This window comes from Ammospiza nelsoni, chromosome 2 (assembly GCF_027579445.1).
Source record: "Ammospiza nelsoni isolate bAmmNel1 chromosome 2, bAmmNel1.pri, whole genome shotgun sequence".
In the NCBI taxonomy this organism is placed as follows: Eukaryota; Metazoa; Chordata; class Aves; order Passeriformes; family Passerellidae; genus Ammospiza; species Ammospiza nelsoni.
The window spans coordinates 13,578,886-13,598,201 of NC_080634.1; the positions used below are offsets into that span (position 1 = coordinate 13,578,886).

Below are 19,316 nucleotides of genomic sequence, written 5' to 3' on the forward strand. Positions count from 1 at the left end.
TTTATGCTGGTGATAAAGTTATGAGAGAAGAAAAAACCCCCCACCAAAGTCTCAAAAACACCACTTTTATTTATGATTTCTATGAAATTCTCCAATGAACATTAGCCATGAAAAATATTTATTTCTTAGATTTTATTATGAATTCTAAAATGCTGTGAAAATGCAACTTCTGAAGACTTCATCATTCTTCCAGTGTCTGAGAGTGTAAGGGCCTGTTAACATAATTTCTTTTTCAAAGAATGTGTAAATCTGTATGGTACTGTCTTAACTTCAAGTTTTTGAGACCTCAATGTTTGTTCATTCTCCATGGTGGGAGGAGATACTGAGTAATTCAGTGAATGAGCACAAATCATGATTGTTGGGCCACAGAGACTATTCTGATTTTCTAGGGGTTTGTTCTTTTGTTCTGCCCCTTTTATGCTCTTTATCATTATTAACAATAATGATTAGCAATAACATAAAATACAGATGCTACATCTCTCATGCTGTAACATTTGAAAAGAAAAAAAAGAATGTCCCAATTTAGTGGGTATCCATTTTTATTTCAGGCAGGCTTCAGAGTTTCTGGCATTGTTAATTTATAGAGATTATATCTGTGTTTTGGTTTTGGCCCATAGGCAGCTCCAAAGCTTTGTTCCTGGTGGGGATTTCTCCTAAGGATTACTGGGCAGGTGTAGTATTCCCATACCTGTGTCTCTTTCTCTTCATGTTTTGCTGTACTATGGTGTCAGACATTGTACTAAATTGTGCTCTCCATAATTAGTGCAGGAAAGAAATTAACCCCAGAAAGGCGTTACCAATGGTCAGAAAGTTCTGCTTTGTCCGTTTATCCTGGTTTTAATAATGTCCTTTACAATATGAGAAAAATGTAAATAGTGTGTCTTCAGTTTTTGCTGCTGGTAATGCTACATATTTGATTTTTGTTCCAGTTTCTTCATTGCCCTTTTTCATATCCAACTGCACTATGTGCTTTTTTTGTGTAACCACATGTCCTTGAATCATTTACCCAGATCTCTCTTGTGTGATTTATACCATAAAGAAATGTAATAGAGCCCCAACAGTGTTTTTGAAGTCTTTGTGAAACTTCACTATTCTAATTAGCATTTTGATTTGCATGTGCTGATTTTCCTCATATTCTGAGAATCCTCTCACTGATAGAGACACCTGCATCAAAATATTTCCTTTCATTTATTTATTTGTTTAATTAGTTGTTTCTTTGTTTGTAATGGAGTTTTCTTGGTCTGTGTTTACACTCTTGTTTTCTTTCATTTGTTTCTTTCTTCAGGAATGCCAGCCTATCAGTATATTTTTAATCAGGTGTTGCAGTATCTTTGTAAAAGAAATAAATGATGGATTTGTACACCAGTCCATCTATAGAATAGACTCAGGGAACAGGACTTTTTAAACTGTCTATTAAAAAGCCACAGTATAATATGCATTATAAGCAATGAAGCAGAACACATTTATAATTTTTGCTTGATTTAGTAAGCAATTTTAACACATAAACCTAAAAATAAGTAGAAATTCTCTTTAGTAAATGCATATTTTTATTATAATTCTAGTGAAATTTTCTTGCCTACCATTGTTTTATTTGTTTTATGGACTTTGAACCTAGTAAATCCCTCTTTCAATGTTTCTTACCATATATTTGATTATAAGAATAAATGATATATGAAAATCTTCTATTATTCAGAGTATTTATTAGCTATTATTCAGAGTATTTATTAGTATTTATAGCTTGAGTTTTGTCCTACCTATAAATCTAAGATATGTTACATCATCTAAATTTGAATAAGAGAATGTGAGAACTTAGGAAAGTTATGCTGAGTACAGTCAACATTTTTTTCCATCAGTATTAGAAAATAATTAGGTAAACTAAAAGGAGATTGAGAAATTACTGTGAAATTACCTGTAAATTGCCTATTTAATTTACTGTAATTACCTGTTTGAATTACTGTAAATTACCTATTTAATTTAAGGATCTTTCTGCTTATTTTTATTATTATTTTCTTGTATTACATCTGTTAGTACTCATTTATGTGCTTAGGGATATATGGAATTACTTATAGTGAAATATGTACTAGTGAATTAAAGTATTTGGGGTGAGTACAGAGCTAATGAATCACTAATAAAGTATTTACTATTGTTATCTATGATTCATTGTCTCAGGTTGTTTCACCATTTAAAATATAAGTTCTTAAGGAAATATTTGTCATCAAGAATTAAAATCAGAAATTAAATTTCTGAAGTGTATGTAGATTTTAGGTAGGAATAATGTAGTTTGGCCATGGTATTACATGCTTAATATTTAAATAAAGAAGAAAATGCTCATAACCGGTATTAACTATGTCATAGAATGTACCTGCTTTACATATATATAAGCAATAGATATAATGCTATAAAAATAAGCATTTATATTTATGTTTTACATATATATAAATCTGGTTTTGTATCAGAAATTAGAAAACAATGGTTTATTAAAAAGAAATTGCATTTAATTAGCTGAGGAATTCCTTCCAAAAGCCATGATGTTCACTACTTTAATTAGCAGTAAACTGTTGTTTACTAGCAATACCATAATTTTTCCTTTTTTGATCATATTGTAGAAATAGAGTTTTCAGAATTGAAATTGATAGTTAAGTGGTCTAAGTTGCTAATTTGTGCCAATCCAAAGAGGTTTATGTTGGCTTCTGGGTTAGAATTCAAGAGCTTTAATATATGTTGCTATGGTGAACCATTTTCACAGGAAACAAAATTCAGTCTACTTGGATTCTTACATAGGATCAGGATACTTTTCTTTCTATAGAAATCATTATAAACAGCATGCTTCATTTGACTGCTTTACATCAAATATTTTAAGGTGACATATTTCTAAATTGTGACATATTTCCTTTATTAAGAAAAGGAACAATTTTAATGAGTTAAAAGCTCAACCACTTAAACATCAGCTGCCACTTGGTGAGTATTGAGTGTAATATGCAGTAAACTTGAGTGTGTGTATTATAGAATTGAACATAAAAATCTGCTTCCAGTGTAACGTCATGCAGTCAAATAATTATTGAGTTTTCATCCCTTTTCCACCTTACAATAATTAAGGTAGCTTAACATCAGTATTTTCAATCATATTTGGAGTTTTTTTTTCCCTTAAACAAGGTGAGAGATGACAAAGTACAACAAATTTCCCAAAGGTTGCCCAGAAAAGCTGTGGCTGCCCCATCCCTGGAAATGTTTAAGGTCTGTTTGGATGAGACTGAGCAAATTGATCTAGTGGAAGGTGTCCCTGCCGAGGCAGGGGGGCTGGAATGAGATGAGCTTTAAGGTCCTTTCCAGCCCAAACTATTGTATGATGCTTTAAGTAAAGAGCAGAAGAAAATAACTTCTTTTTCTTCAGGCATAATATTTCATAAAGTTTGAAGCATCAAGAAGAGGACTTTATGTTGTTTTGTTTTACCCAATATTTGTATAAATTAAAACAAATTTGTGGGGAGGGATGGGGAGGGGCAAGGACAGTCATTATTGATAAGTATTTTTTATAAAATTTATGTTCTAGAAAATTTAAAGCCACTATTCATTTTTTCATGCCTTTTCCATGGAATGAAAAGGAACTGAAATCCAAAAATTCTATTTGTATTTATGGTTCAAGATTTTTTAGCAGTTGTAAGATTCTGGGTTTTGCTCATTGTCTGAGGCATTACTTCTGTTCAGCTGCAGTTGTAATGACCAGAGATAATGCTGTGTGAATTCTAAGATATAGTATTGTATCTATGCATTTTTCTTAACAGCATCATAACACAGTGAGTGAGATCATAAAGAAGTTTTCAGTCTGTAGTTCACTATTGCTGTTATAATTTGATATGTTTTGTGGTTTCCCTTGACAATGTTCCTTTAAGCATGTACTTATTTCTTTTATTATTCTGCCTAGAAAGAGAACTTGTTTATCTATATTTTTTTAATTTATTTGGACAACTTAGAAGTTGCTTAGCTGTCAGTAATAACTTCACCATAGGTGAAGAGATGCTACAGTCATTCTTATCAGCAGTGTTTAATATCTATAAATTCTACATTGATATACATATATAAACATATAAAACCTTCTTTTTTCCTGAATCAATGTAAACAGAGCCCAGATGGCCGTATAGAAGTCAAAGGGCAGCATGGGAAGTCGTCACTGCATATTAAAGATGTGAAGTTGTCAGATTCAGGGAGATATGACTGTGAAGCGGCAAGTAGAATTGGTGGGCACCAAAAGAGCATGTACCTTGATATTGAATGTAAGTTCTAATATTTTGTTTTCTCTTTTAAAATCTGTTTTAAAAGAAAAAAAAAGTACATTCTTAATGGAAGGTCATTTTTTTCGTGGTCATTCATGATTAAACTTGCACAAATGAAGAAAGCATGTCCTGTAGCTCATTCCTCTGTGGAAGAATCCTGTCTTTTCTGAATTAACAAGACTCTTGTTGGTGTGTTGGTGACTTATGTAGGACAGGATTTCTTCTGAAATCATATTCCAGTGTTATTATCCACTAACTTAAGGCTAAGCTTAATAACTTCAAATCTCTGGGCAAGCTGAGAGTGCTGGGAATGAAAAGTGTTCAGCAGGATAAAGTAAGGACTGATTTGAGCATCAGCTAAATCTTGAGCTTTACTTCCTAAGATTCAACAAAGATTCTTTTTTGCTTCTGAGTCCTCTGATTTACTAATCCCTAAAAGGTGTCTGGCCACTATTATACCCCTCCTGGAGTTATCATGTTTGTAACAGTCTCTTTTAGAGATTGTCTTTATTCCAAGCTCTTGCGTTTTATCCAGGAGAAAAAGAAGATTATTTTTGCTTAGAAGAATCTCATACTTGAGAAGCCAATCAGAGGATATAAATCTGAAATGTAAAAAAATTCATTGGGTAATTAGTTCTTCAACTTTTTCTTCAAATTCACGAAAAAAGGTCTTCAAAAAATTAAGCAAAAAAAATCCTTTTTTAACATTTCATTGTTGCTTCATTTATTAGAAATTTCTAGATACAATTATTTTGCATCTCCAGTAGATTTTGCATGAGCCTGTTTGAACTGAGTCTTCAAACAGAAAAATTCTTTCCAGTGGGAAGATAAAAGCTGGAATAGGATTCTGTGGCACAGAAATAAAAGTAATGATTGCAGACCATGGAGTGATTTCCTGAGGAGTTCTGAAAGTGCTTTCACTATACAGTTGTGTGCTCTTTTTTGGCAGGGAAGCATTGCATTGTGGCATAGAATATAAATCTGAAAGAAAAATGAGGAATGATCAAAAGAATTTTTAGGTGTTAGGAATGGAGAGATTTGCCAAGCCAGAAGACCTAAGAAATAAATTCTAATTTGCTACATTTGTTTTCTTTAATGCATGCAATGATAACTTTTTATATGTATATAAAGGGGAAAAAATAGATAAAAATGTAAATTAGGCGTAGTTTCTCTAAAATTCTGCCAACTCTCCATATAATGATATTAAATACATGGTTTGATTATTGTTGTGTTGCCTCTATGCTTTAGTATTAAATATTAATATATCTTGAATTCAGAGGAGAGAGATATGTTGCACCACATGTTATGAAACATGGACACTCGAAATGTAAGGTTTTATTAGCAATACAGTATTCATACCAGAGGGCGTAATAAAACCTCTGCATTGATACAATACATTATTATAACCAAAGACACCTTTCAGGGAGAAAGTTTTAGATGATGTGGAAGGAATTTAAAAGTAGCAGTCTTTTTATGGTATGGCAGAATGAATTTTGAATATGTGTGGGAACAATCAAATGCAGTATATGAGAAAATGGAATAACTTAAAGTCTGAATTTATGCCTTGGTAGACACAGTTTTTGATACAGCATAAAATTTTCTACAGTTCTAAAATCCTCTGAGGAAACACAGTTTATAAAGAACATAGAAATATTATTCTACTATCAGAGAAATCAAGCATTGTAATGGATACTTTTAATGTATAACTGAAGATTTTTATTATGATATTTTTAAAACTGGAGTTTTAAATTTTAAATACTCAACTGATAGCGAGCCTTAAATCAAATGTATTTTTTTCCAGCACAGGTATTGTTTGACTAACAGAAATACAATTTTCCTCAATTCCTTTAAGTCAAGTAGTTCTATGATGCAAAGCAAGTGTTTCTGGGGTGATATAATATAGGTCTGTCTCATATTCTGATTAATGACTCAGAGAAATTTTGTGCTTTCCTTTGCAAATAACTTTGAACTGGTATATGAATTTCAAATATAACTTATTTGTCTAACCCAGGAAAGAAAGAACTTGTTTAATGGTAAAGAATTCTCCTGTTCTTAAAAATAATGTCCCCAGGAGGAAGAAGTGCATCTTTGCAACCTCATATCCCATCAGTCTGGCCTCTGACAGAAACTTCTGTAACAAAACAGCCCCTTTCAAGAACCTTTCAGCACCTCCTTGCCCCCATTTCCACCCAAAGTTTGGTTGTTTGTTGTCCTAACCTCTGACCGTCCTTCTCAGCATCTTCCTGTATGAAGCTGTGTGATGCTTATCTGTCATTCCAGCTATGTGACTTCATAAGTTGCAGGCTTGGGAATTTCAACAAAAGATTCAGGTTCAAAAACTAAACGATTAATTTGTATTTTTGTAGCACTCCATTAAAAAGGGGGGGATTCGGTGAAGTCAGTATATAATAGTTTTGATTCTCCTTTTAATATTTTCCAAGTGCCATTTCTTCAGCATAATAACTGACAGTGCTATCAGAGCTTTTACTTTTTTTTCCCCAAATTTTCATTTAAAAAACTGCATTAAACCCTTCAAAATAGTTTAATTTTTCTCTTTTATTAGTTTTGTTTTGTTCTCTTACAAACAGTTTTTGAGAAGAATTTATTCAGGTATGGCTGAGTCTTGCAGTTCAGCCACTTTAACAGAAATTTGAATTATCTTTAATAATAACTATTATAAATAAACTATTATCAAATGATTACTTATTATTATAAATAAACCATTATCTTTAATTAATAACTATTATAAATAAGCTATAAACTATTGTAAAATTTAAATATAAATAGATAAGCAGAACTTAATTCTTGATATTGTCATCTAGTTTCTAGATGGAAGTAAACAATGCAGGCATCCCTTTCTGTAAGTTAGAAACAAAACTATAGCATTTTTCTTTATGTTTTATTGTATATGACAGTTTGTGTAGTCAGGAGAGGAAACTGCTTCCATCCCATCCTTCAATGCCACCTCAGTCACACAGGCTGAATGAAGGCACTGAGCGCTCTGGTGTCACTGTCTCATCCTTTTACTTCCTGACCCCTCTCAGAGATTTAACTGGCAGTGGGATTGCACAGAATTTCCCTGCTTTATCCTTGTTCTCTGTTGGGGTTGCTCCTGGTGATAAGAGCAGTTCTTTAGGACAGGAAGAGATTATCAGGTTTGATACCAGCTGGGAACAGTTAACCTTGACTTTTATCTGAAGGAAATGCTGTGAAGACATGAATTGCAGGGAACCAGGGGGCATTTTTAAATATTTCTTCCCACCAAGTCATCTTTGTGTTTAGTTATGTTTAATTTTCCTTATATAAAGTCTGAAAGGTAAATCAAAATTACATCAAAATTAAATACCATTTTCAAATATTATTTATTAATGGATTTCATTAGCTTCAAAATTTGTTTTAATGTATGAAGCCTAGTGTGTACTGGATGAGAGTAATAATAAGTAATCAATTGAAAAGTGGAATATATCATATGTATTGGGTATTAGGATGTGTCTGTAGCTATTATCTACATATTTATCATAGAGAAATAACTATTTTTAAAATTAAAAATATTAGAGAAATACATACAAGAGATAGAGCAGGTCATATGCTAAGATGAGGTTTTCAAGACAGCCTGAGGAATTTAAATATATTAAACCTAGTGAATTATAAATTGATTTTGCTTATAATATCAGGTGTCTCTCAAAGTTAGTTTTGCTATACAAATGTTTACATTTCCATGTGATATTTTTAATCTTTAAAAGCATTATACAGACCTGGATAAAAGAAAAATTAGTGATGAGAGACACATGAGGTCTTAGGTTTCACAAATTTTTCAATGCATAACTAACACTGAAGAAAAATTGAAATTTTTGCATGTTCAATGTGCTAGATCATCTTTCAAGTGGTATTATTAGTTAGGGTGCCCCTACATCATTGCTAAGTTGAAAAAGCTTTAAACAAGGAGCAATGAACAACACTTATGATCTTTGAAAGACTCTCTATGTGCCCTTACAGTTTTCCCTTCGTTTTGTTCAAACTGGCATTAGCCTGTCGGAAGTTTTCACAGCCCTCACTTAATTTTGTCCTCCCAGGTGCACACATTATGTAAGATGTTACTGTTTCTGACCCCCTGTTTCACCAGGTGCAAATTCCTTTGGACAGTACTCCTTCTACCAGGAAAGCCATTGACCCACAGCCTTTGGAAAATTCTGTTTTCCCATACACTATCCAGGAAGCATTCTGACTAAGAGACCATTTTAGCTGAAATTACCAGTTTTTACATCACTATTTTAGTTAAACCTCTCAATTTCAGGTTACAATTTCAATTACAGCTATTAGATAAGCTGGATGGTCCAAAAATGCTTATTTCCTCACAGTGCTCAAAGAGTAATATTTTGAGATAGAATCATCTATGACAAATATCTTACATTGAGTAACATGATTCATTTTTGTATGAGATCAGCCATGTGAGTAGTTGATAAAAATGATTTCTTAAAAATCAATTTCTGAGAAAATGCATTTAAGTAATTTTTAGTGTATTCCAGGAATATGAATGTTTTCTTAATATTGCTTTTCATTCAAACATGATTTTGGAGTAATATTCCATATTAGTTAAATATCAGCTTTGGGTGGTAAAACCAAAAATAATCATGCAACATGTGCAGTATAGTCTTTGCCTGTAAAGAAAAATGTGCAGTATTTGTTATAGTACTGTATTGCTTATCATTAACAGTCATTTGTGTTTGATTTTGTTTTTTTCCCCAGCCACAATTTGAAAGCAACTTTATTACTGTTGCAGTATCGAACTTGGTTTCATTAACTGATTATTCTTCTGTTTTGTTGTGTGTTAGCTGTATTGCACTGCAGTTGAGTGGGATGCTTTGGATTCATGCAATTTAATTTTTTATCTTTGCAAAAAAAAATACAGCATTACTTAAAAGTGGATTCGAGAGATTGAGCTGCAAATTGTATTTACCTTCAAGGAAGAAAGGTTTTCAGTTGGTTAAAATGCTATTACTTTGCACAAGATGCCACAAATATTATCACAGAATCATAGAATAGTTTGGCTTGGAGTGATCTCAGAGTTCATCCAGTAGCAACCCCTGTGCCATGGGCTGGGACAACTTTCACTAGACCAGGTTGCTCAGAGCTCCTCCAAACTAGCCTTAAACACTTCCATGGATGGATCATCCACAATTCTCTGGGAAACTTCGACGTTGTGATAAATGTCACAAAAGGTTCCAGCTGCCTACTGCCATCATAAATCATGATAGATTCAAACAGTTCATAATTTGCATTTGGTTTCTGTTAAAAGAGATCAGTGCAGCCACATCCCATCACTGCTCACAGAATCACAAAATGGCATTGCCTCTTTCCTGTCTCCTGGACACAACTGAAAAAACCTGACTTTGTCTTCTTTACACCTTCCCTTCATCCATTAGTCATGAGGACCCAGCTCTATCCTGTCATCACAGCCAGAAAACAACACTAATAAATACAAACATATGGCCTGGGAAAGAAACAAATTACAGAAAGAACAATCAAGAGAAAAAAAATATTGAAATAGTATAGAAAAAAAATCCATCTTTTCTAATAAAATACTATTGGCTTTAGTTACATTTCTTCCTGTCAAATTCATAGGTTAAAATGAGAAAGCAAAGATGGAAAGGTCAGCCTTTAACATCATGGAATAAGTGTGATAATTTTGACGTATTATGAATGTCAGTTGTAAGATTTACCATTTTTCTTCTCTGCACTTGTGCACTTGCACAGAAAGAAGCTTACTGTGCCACTGCTGTGACTTCAAGGGGACAAGAAAGTTGAATTCTGTGCAAAATATGAGGTTTATCACATACAGTCACTTTCCAAAACCATTTCACCAAACTTCCCAGAGTGAATCACAGTTGAATGCATCCATTTTCTTTTTCTGATGTTACAGATGTGTGGTAAAATGGAAAAATTATTCATCTATATAATAAATCTACCTATTATTTAGCCGAAAAGGTTGTAAAATACTTCCATCCTAAAAACATTTTGCTTAAATATATGTTAATCACTTGTTAAACATGATATTCATATTAGAAATTTATCATAATTTTTTACCTAACAGAGCTCTCTACTACATGTTTTTGTTAATCTTGCAATTAATTTGCTATCAATTAAAGTAGATTTTAATTACATTTTAGCTACTTTTTTCTTAATAGAAGTACACAATTTTGAAAGAATAAAATAATTTGGGGTTTCTTTTTCTAATAATTTAGTTATTAATGGATATATATGCCTCAACATCTTTTCTTACTGTCATAAATTTTCACATCTGCAATTGTGAAAAGCAAAGGTAGAAAAAAACTGAAGAATTTTCTGATACCTCCTTGAGTCTGGTTCTACATTGTGAAATTTAAATATTTACACTGATAATGAATATGATAAATTTTACATGGTTTCACAAGTATTTTCATACTACATAAAATTCATATTACACAGTAATAACCTGTGAATGAAAAAAAAGCATTGTTGCCTTCTTATAGCTCCAAGACAGATCCATCAAAGCAGAGCCACAGCATCTGAGTATAATGAAGAAAATAATTGTGTGATATGATAAGTGTAGCACTGATATTTGAAACTTGAACAAAACTAATTTTTAGAGATTTTATTGTTGTTTTCTGGACAGCACTGCTTGTAAAAATTAAGTAAAGAGATGAAAAGGCTAAGAGTCCTAGCTCAATACAGCAACTATTATGATTTGGGAATGTATGAGAGAGGCACATTAACTCTGGAGGTAAGGGTGACAAGTAGAAAAATATGGACGGTAAAGACTGAATTTTGTTCTGGAAATGTGACACATAGGACAGGAAGAAAGATGGGGTTGGGATCTTTGAGAGAAACATTGCAGTTTTTCACTTCTGCCTATAAGACAATAATGTAATCTAATGTTTGATGGAGAAGTCAGGCCATACTAAATTATTCCAGTAATTCTGTCCTGGAATACGTGTAACAATCGAAAATTTGGTGCAAACTGGCATCATTTGAGAACAATGTGTTAACAATGGGCAGCACCTGATAATTTTATTCCTAAAATGAAAATTGCTGCTAGTGTGATGGATCTGTAGGGGAATTTTCCTGTCCTAGATCTGATTCCCAGTGTTGGTGATTCACAGGCATACAAAATGAATCATAGACATGTGCAAACAGTTTATTTTATACATCACTAGTGGCTTATTTTGTTTATTTTACCTAGGTGTGTTTTCTTTAGAATTTGTCCTTCTAATTTAAACTACTTTAGGCAATTTTAAATCAATTTTTTATCAATTCAAAGCAGACATTTCTATGACATTAAAATTTCTTGGGCTTTAGTTTGTCTTTTGTGGTTTTTGGGTGTTTTTTTTTTTTTTTTTGTTGTCTTTTTTTTTTTTTTTAAGCAAAAACAAATACAATTATTTAATGTCAAGTGAAATTCAAAGAAAAATAGGTACATTGAATTTCTACAATTCTGGCAGCACCAAGCACCTGAGCCATGCATGCATTCATTGCCCAATATTATATAATGTACAATTGTCAACATGCTTTGCATCTAGCAAAAAGTTTCTTATGGAAATAGAGCAATTGGTAAAGTGTTTGAATATTAAAAATAATACCCAAGTTAAAGTTTCCAGGAACTAGCAGTGTTTGTCAGTAGGAGGGGGCTCTTACTCTTCATAAAGATAGAATCAGTCAATAGTACACCATACTATTGAATATCAATGTCATATTTTAATGAATTTTGAGAGGAACTAAGAGAATGGGGAAGGGGAAAGGAAGTCTTACAATAAATGTGATGTTTTCTGCACTTGCTTTGAAAGAAACAAGTATCTCTCAAAACTTTTGAAATCATGGGTTGGATTCCAGAAAAAAAAGACCCCTCTGGTTATAGCTAATAATCATGACAATTTAAAATCAATATGTGATGAGTTTCATTAGCTTTTCTATTTGGAAATTTCTCATGTGGGTCTTGGATGTTTTTCCTTACAGTCACAGGGTTATGATAGTAGCAGTAAGTAGCTGAAGTTTTCCAATTCTTGTCTTCCTTTTAAGAATGATTATAGATTAAAATATAGTCACCTAACCACATTTTTGAAGTCTTTCTAATATTATTTCTTCTTTCAAATGAATATGTGACAGTTATTGTACTTTTCTGTGGAGGTCCTTCTGCTTCGTATCCAAGGAGGAGCTATTAAGTTTAAAATATTAACTATTGAAAAAGGTATAAGGGAGAAAGCACAAGAGAAAGATAGATGGCTGTTAACTAAATTGTGGCAGAGTTACAAAAAATTGAGGCACTTTTACAGGATTGATGGCAAGGACAGTACTAGATTTGCCAGAGGATGTGGTTTATTAAAGTCCTTGATGATGGGAAACTCATGCCAACATTAATCATTTTAGAGTGAGGCTTCCAATAATATACTGTAGGAAATGTCCCAGAGTCTTAGACCTGACAATCTGTCACATATTTTTATTACATGTTCCAGGGAAACAAATAGCCACATTTTGAAAACCTGTGTTCTTAAATTAAGAAGTACAAATCTGATTCTGCACACCAGTTTTCCATTCTAGTAGTCTGGACACATGTACTGAATCAGGCAATTTGCTGTATCTAATTTTGTGTATGACACCAAACATACACCAGAGCTGGATCTTTGTCATCCTTAATTTAATTACTTTCTGGACAAGGCAGGTGATGTATTAGTCTGTTCTTGAACCACTGTTCCTGGACATTATAACTAACAAGGATACCTAAATGCTAGAGACAGCTTTCAGGTCAGAATTTGCTTCTCTTAAATAATCTTCTTACACAGGTTATCCAGAACTCGTTCTAATTGGAGTGCCAACCTGTCAGTTTCTCTCTTGCTTGGCAAAATAATCAGCTTGAGTTTAGCTGATGCTGGTACCATGACATTAACTACTCTAAAATGCCATTCTAAATTTATAATTTCTTACAGAATCCTGCACCCATAGAATAGCTTGGTTTAGGTTTATGTCTTTGTGATATAGTCTTTGTTCCTTCAAGGCGTTTTTTTTTCATTTGGGTTGCCTAATCTCTCCAAATTAATATTCAATCTTGCATACTTGAGCCTTAAAACCTTATGGAGTTTATCACATCCTGGCTGCAGCATCCACAGCTCTGTGGCCAGCAGGTCAAGAGAAGTGATTCTACCCCTGTACCCACTTTTTGTGAGACCCTCACCTGCAGTGCTGCCCCCAACTCTGGGATGCCAAATACAAGGAAGACATGGACTTGCTGGAGCAGGTCCAGGTGAGGGCCATGAAGGTGGCCTGAGTGCTGGAGAAAGCCTGGGAGTGTTGATGTTGATAAGCCTGGAGAAGAGAAGGCTCCAAGGAGACATTTGCAGCCTTTCCGTGTGCAAAAGAGAGAATTTTTGTTATCTGCAGTGATAGTATAAGGACAATGGTTTTAAACTGAGAGTTATCAGAAATTAGATTTTAGGGAGAATTCTTTTTAGTTATGAAGGTGAGAGACCCTAGAACAGGTTTCCCATAGAAGTTGTGGATGCCCCATCCCTGGAAGTGTTCAAGGCCAGGCTGGATGGGGCTCTGAGCAGCCTGGGATAGTGGGAGCTGTCCTTGCTCATGGCAAGGGGGATTGGAACTGGGTGATCTTTAAGGTCCTTTCCAACCTGAGCTATTCTATGATATTGTGTGCATCTATTAAATAATATCAATGGTAAATTTTGTAAAGTTTTTGCAGCTTTGGGGGATTTTACTTGTTTTGTTTTCAGTAAAGTGCTAAAAGGTCAGATATAAGAAATACCATCAGGGTGTATTTATTTTATTGGAGTGTATTCAAGCTCCTACTTCTACTTATCTGTTCAGAACTCTAGTATGTCATCTTAACTTTTTACTTTTTGCGAAAAAAGCTTTAAAGGAACAGTTCATTTGCACCCTGCATTAAATTTTGTCAGGTGTAAATTAATTTTCAGTTACATAGAAGCTAAGCAGAAAGCATTATTATTTTTAATGGTTCTAATTTTCTAACTGATTTCCATTGAATCTTTTATTTTTTTAAAGAATAAATATATTGCATTTTAAGATCTTTTCATAGAACCACTTTCTCATTTCTACCTGGTTTTACTTCATTTTCAATTGATAGAGCTTTTTGATAAATATTCTGGTTTTTAATGTAATTTGTTTGTTAGTTATATTATAAAACTGGTGGGATCAGGTTTTGTAAACATATAATATAGTCAGACTTATGTTTTCAAAGACGTGGCTTTAAAGTTTGTTATTTTTCATTATTCATTTATATTAAACATAATGTGTGTTTATGTTTGAGAAATACTAATTCTGTAACCATTAAAGCATACTAAACAGCAGTTAGTGATGAAAAGCATATAAGAAAAAACAAATTCTCTTTATAAACAAATTATTCCCTTCCAGCTCAATCTTTTAGTTTCATAAGAAATCTAAATTATCTTTTATTTGTACTGTAAAAAGAAAATTACTTACAGAATTATATTCTTTTTGTAAAACATAGCTCCAGGCATCTTAATCTGTTCCTGACTGGGAAATCAAAAATCATCTGTTTTAAACTAATCTCTCCATTTCAAGTCATTAGTACAGTCCTCTTCTTTTTGTATACTGGAGCTCTTGAATGCTGGGGAAATGTCTGCAAAGCATTCTTACACAGGTTTTTGAGGGAAATTACAAAGCTCTTTTTTGAGGGGAATGCTTTACAATTGTGAGTTGTTTATTTTGGGATATATCTTTATTTGACAGACTTTTAGTCCTACTTGTTTATTGTGTTTATGACTTTTAATACCTGTAGTTTTGGTGGTAGATGGCAGTCCATAACTCACCTATACTTTTTAAAATATCAAAAAATATATACAATGGGTGTCCAAAATCTACCTTTAGAGGAGAGAGAAATTGGAACTGGAAGTCCCTGTTCTCTTAAATGCTTTTATCTGCAGTATAGAAGTGTGCACTACTTTTTCACTTGGAAGTCTTAAAATAGGATTTGAGTTTGCTACATGTGTCTTGAGCATCAAACCACATAATGTTGTCTAGGAAGCAGGATTTCTCAGATTCAGAGTATATTTTAATCTTCAACATTCATGCCAGTGTTCATAAATGTATTGAAGTTATTGTGAGAAATTGCACGTTGAACACAGTGTTTACATAAAATTTGTGAAGCAACTTCACAAAGACTCTAATGAGATTTCCAATCTATTTGTTGAACATGCTATTGATCCATCTATTGAACATGCAGAAATGAGTTTGTACAGTTTTCCTACTAGCGATTCTCACCATGAACCTAATTTCCAGAGGAAATCCAAGGCTCTGAGCCTTGGTATTCTGAGATTCTTGACCATAGCTAACCATAAAACATAGTTATGCAGTTTGCTTTTTTCTTCATATTCTCCAGTAGAGTAAGACATCACACTCTGAAGACTCTTTGATAGTCTGTTCTTTGCATTAAACTGTTTAGCTGCTGAAATATGGGGTGTTTAAAGGTCTGTGAAAAACAGGATGTCTAGAATTACTTATTAAAACTCTTGGAGCAGAAAGATGAACTCCTTTGTCTCGTAAATAAATTCATAGCCAGGCAAGCTTTACTTATTTGGATGAAAATGCTTGTTTTTCTACAAAAAGAAGGGCAGAACAGTTATTAAAGGAAATGCTGCTGGCCTTGAGCAATGTAACAGCTTTGATCTGTGCTTTAAAACCTCTATTGATAACAATTCTTTTTGCTCAGTATATATGCCTAGATGCAGCAGCAGCATATGTCATCAAAAATTTTGCTTTTTCACAGAGGCAAACAGGAAGAAGTTTAAAATGTGCAGTTCAGAGAACAAAAAAATGAAAAAACCCAGTTGTTTTTAACCATTCCTGAAGCTAAAGTTTGCTTCATACTCAAGATGCTCAGTTTTGGTTTCTCATACACCTATTAGGAACTTTCATGCCTAAAACTAAGCTATATGTCAGAGGACTAGAATAGATTTTTCAGAGTGATATACAAAAACATTTATGAGCTATTTATCAAAACATATATATACACACACACATATATATATACACATATATATTTGTATATGTGTCTTAGATATTAAAAAGAGATAGCATTGCAACAGCTGTAACTGATAATTCTCTTTTGGAATTAAATCGTTAAGGAAGTTTCTGTGAAAAAATATTTTTTTTTAATACTGTTAAAAGATAGTAACAATGAAATTAGGAAATATTTGATAGAAATAACCTACTTTTCACCCAAGACATAAGAAGAAGAGAAGAAAAGCTACTCCCTCTCATTTTATAGAAATCACTAAACTTCCTGCTCTCCAGAGAAACCTTGAATAGAAGAGATAAGTCTTGTCACTTTGTGGCATTGTGGTCCGAAGATCACATTTAGTTTGCAAACCAACAATTTCCTCTGTGTCTGACTCAGTGTTTGGTATATGCTAAATGCAAACATTTCTTACAAACCAGTCAGGTTTGTAAGAAAAACACACCAACTTTTTCCTTGGCTAGAGCTTGAAAATTTCATAAGGAACTGATACAAAAAGTGTCCTAAATAATGTACACACAACATATTTTCTGCAGTAGGTAGAATACATTGTAACCTTTTTTGGTATTCTTTTGCTATTTTTAAAGTCTTATTTCCACAAATAAACATGTCTCTTTAAAAATATTTCATGAAGTATAATAAAGTTCCATCTAGAAATGGGTGAAGCCAGAGCACAAGAAAATTTGAGTGAATGTAATTTCTCCATAGCAAAAAAGACACTATAAAATCAGCACATGAACAGACAATGTATGTTTTTAGGTCACCTCCTTTTTTCATATGAAGGTCTGGCTGAAGACTTTGTCATCCTCAAGAGGAAACACTCTTCCTCATTTCTGAGAGAGTGTCTTTAAAGGGCAAGTGATTGCCTAAAGTTAAATATATTTGACAGGTATTCTCTTTCCCAAGAAGTTCAGCTGAAACCATTTAGGAGAGGAGAAACTTACCAAGATAAAAACCCAATGAACTCATGATTGAATACTGAAACTCCCATGTTCTGTAGTAAACTGACACAAGAATCAATTGAAATTTTTCATTCAACATGAAGGTTTGGATATGGGTATACAGCATGTTTTACTAAACCAGTTAATAAACTTGTGCATTACTTTCTTTTTCCAGATGCTCCGACATTCCTATCCAATCAAACCATGTTTTACTCTTGGGAAGGCAATCCCATCAATATCAGCTGTGAAGTGCTGGCAAATCCATCTGCCTCAGTTCAGTGGAAAAGAGGAAAATTAGTTTTACCTGTAAAAAATACAACTCATTTGAAGACCTACAGTACAGGAAGAAAGCTGATTCTGGAGGTAAGATTTCAAATTGAAATCAGTGTGGTGGCAGAACATAATTTTGTCCTCAGCTTGGCAGCACTGTGAGTAGTGCAGAGTGTATTTAAGGCTAAAACCTACAATTTAATAAGAAACACTCCTAAAATAGGAACAAAACAACAAACAACTATATATGCACTGATCTATCTGCACATTTCTTATGAGTAATTAGAAAACAAATCTTATTTGAATGGCTTATGCTCAGTTTTCCAACTGTACCCAACAAAAATATAATTTGCATTTATTGGAAGTAAAAAAATCCATAAATAGATATAAAACTAAAATACCAAGGTAAGACTGAAAATTAAAGTGACTGCCTCATAGGTGCAATAATAAACTACAAAAAAGTTTATTATTTTGGGGGTTTTTATAAATTATTGTTTAAAGATGAAATTGAAAGACAAACAATTTTCCATTATCAGATTTATTCATTTGAAGTTGAGAAGGGGGAGTCAAACATGAAAAATGTGCATTTAGATCTATGTTTGGAGGATGTGCTAGATATGTTGAAGTAAGAACACATCTGCATATTGGTTAAGGAGAGCTTACTTGAATTTCTGATTTAAAAATATATATATATTTAATAAGCAACTAATATTTACAAAGTGTATTCATTTTAAAGATTGCTCCCACATCTGACAGTGATTTTGGACGATATAATTGTACAGCCACAAACAGAATAGGAACAAGATATCAAGAGTATACACTTGGTCAAGCTGGTAAGTTAAAATGTTGCTTCCTTTTCTTTAAATATTTTTTCCAAATTTAATCAACATTAAGTTCAGACACACTATCCTCTGTTTATTTTATTCCATTATCTGTTTGCAGATAATTTAATTGTCTAAGATCTGAGCTGCAATATGAAGTAAAATAAACCAGTTGTCTCAGAATATAAATCTTCTTTTGATTTAATTTCAAGGCCTTCTGAAATTTGAAAAAATCAGTCTAACCTTTTTTCTTTTGTTCTTACTGTATCCTACATTTATAACAATGTATTTTTATTACTTCAGCAGAGAGACATATGGCTTGCAGGCAGTAAAAAGTAAGAAGGAATTAGAAAATTATTTTTTTCCTTTTTCCCCCTCATATTTTCTTGATAAAACAACAATGACAAGAGACTGAAATACATCAGCAAAGAATTTCTATCTCCATTTGCACTTTTACTTATTTAAAAGTAGAATTTTACTGGGATGCTAGATTGAAATAATTTAAGCTCTCAGATATTTTACACCCTATTGTTACTGGATGTCTGAAAATTTTTATGTCCTTCTATTGTTGTTTAGCACATAGAAAAATCTGACTGTATGTTTGTTCTTTGGCAGAAACAACTATTAACTGAGACCAAATGAGAGTTTCTTAGAAGTGCTTTCCATTATATTTTCTTGTGGAATGGATTAATGCTATATATGATTTTTTTTTCCTTTCTCATTAGGACACATATTCCAAGTGATGCTTAATGTTTTAGTTGTAAGTTTTGGTCTAGGAGGTTTTTTTTGTTTTGTTTTGGTTTGGTTTTGGGTTTTGTTTGTTTGTGTCTGTTTGTGGGTTTGGTTGTTTTGGTTTTGTTTGGTTTTCAGTGCTTTGTTTTGTTTTCCTTTGGGACTTTGTTTGTTTGTTTTCTTTGGGTTTCGTTTGTTTGCTTGGGATTTTTTGTATTAAAAAATTTAGACTCCTACTCCAGGA

General features: G+C 32.8%; 1 protein-coding gene across 1 annotated transcript in view; it reads left to right on the plus strand.

The window, feature by feature from the left end:
* Positions 1-19,316, plus strand: part of NCAM2 (neural cell adhesion molecule 2) — a 272,795-nt gene that overhangs the window by 175,544 nt on the left and 77,935 nt on the right. The window contains exons 9-11 of the mRNA XM_059493913.1: positions 4,121-4,271; positions 17,425-17,612; positions 18,256-18,352. Of these exons, the coding sequence (XP_059349896.1) occupies positions 4,121-4,271; positions 17,425-17,612; positions 18,256-18,352 (436 nt within the window). The remainder of the gene's footprint in view (positions 1-4,120; positions 4,272-17,424; positions 17,613-18,255; positions 18,353-19,316) is intronic.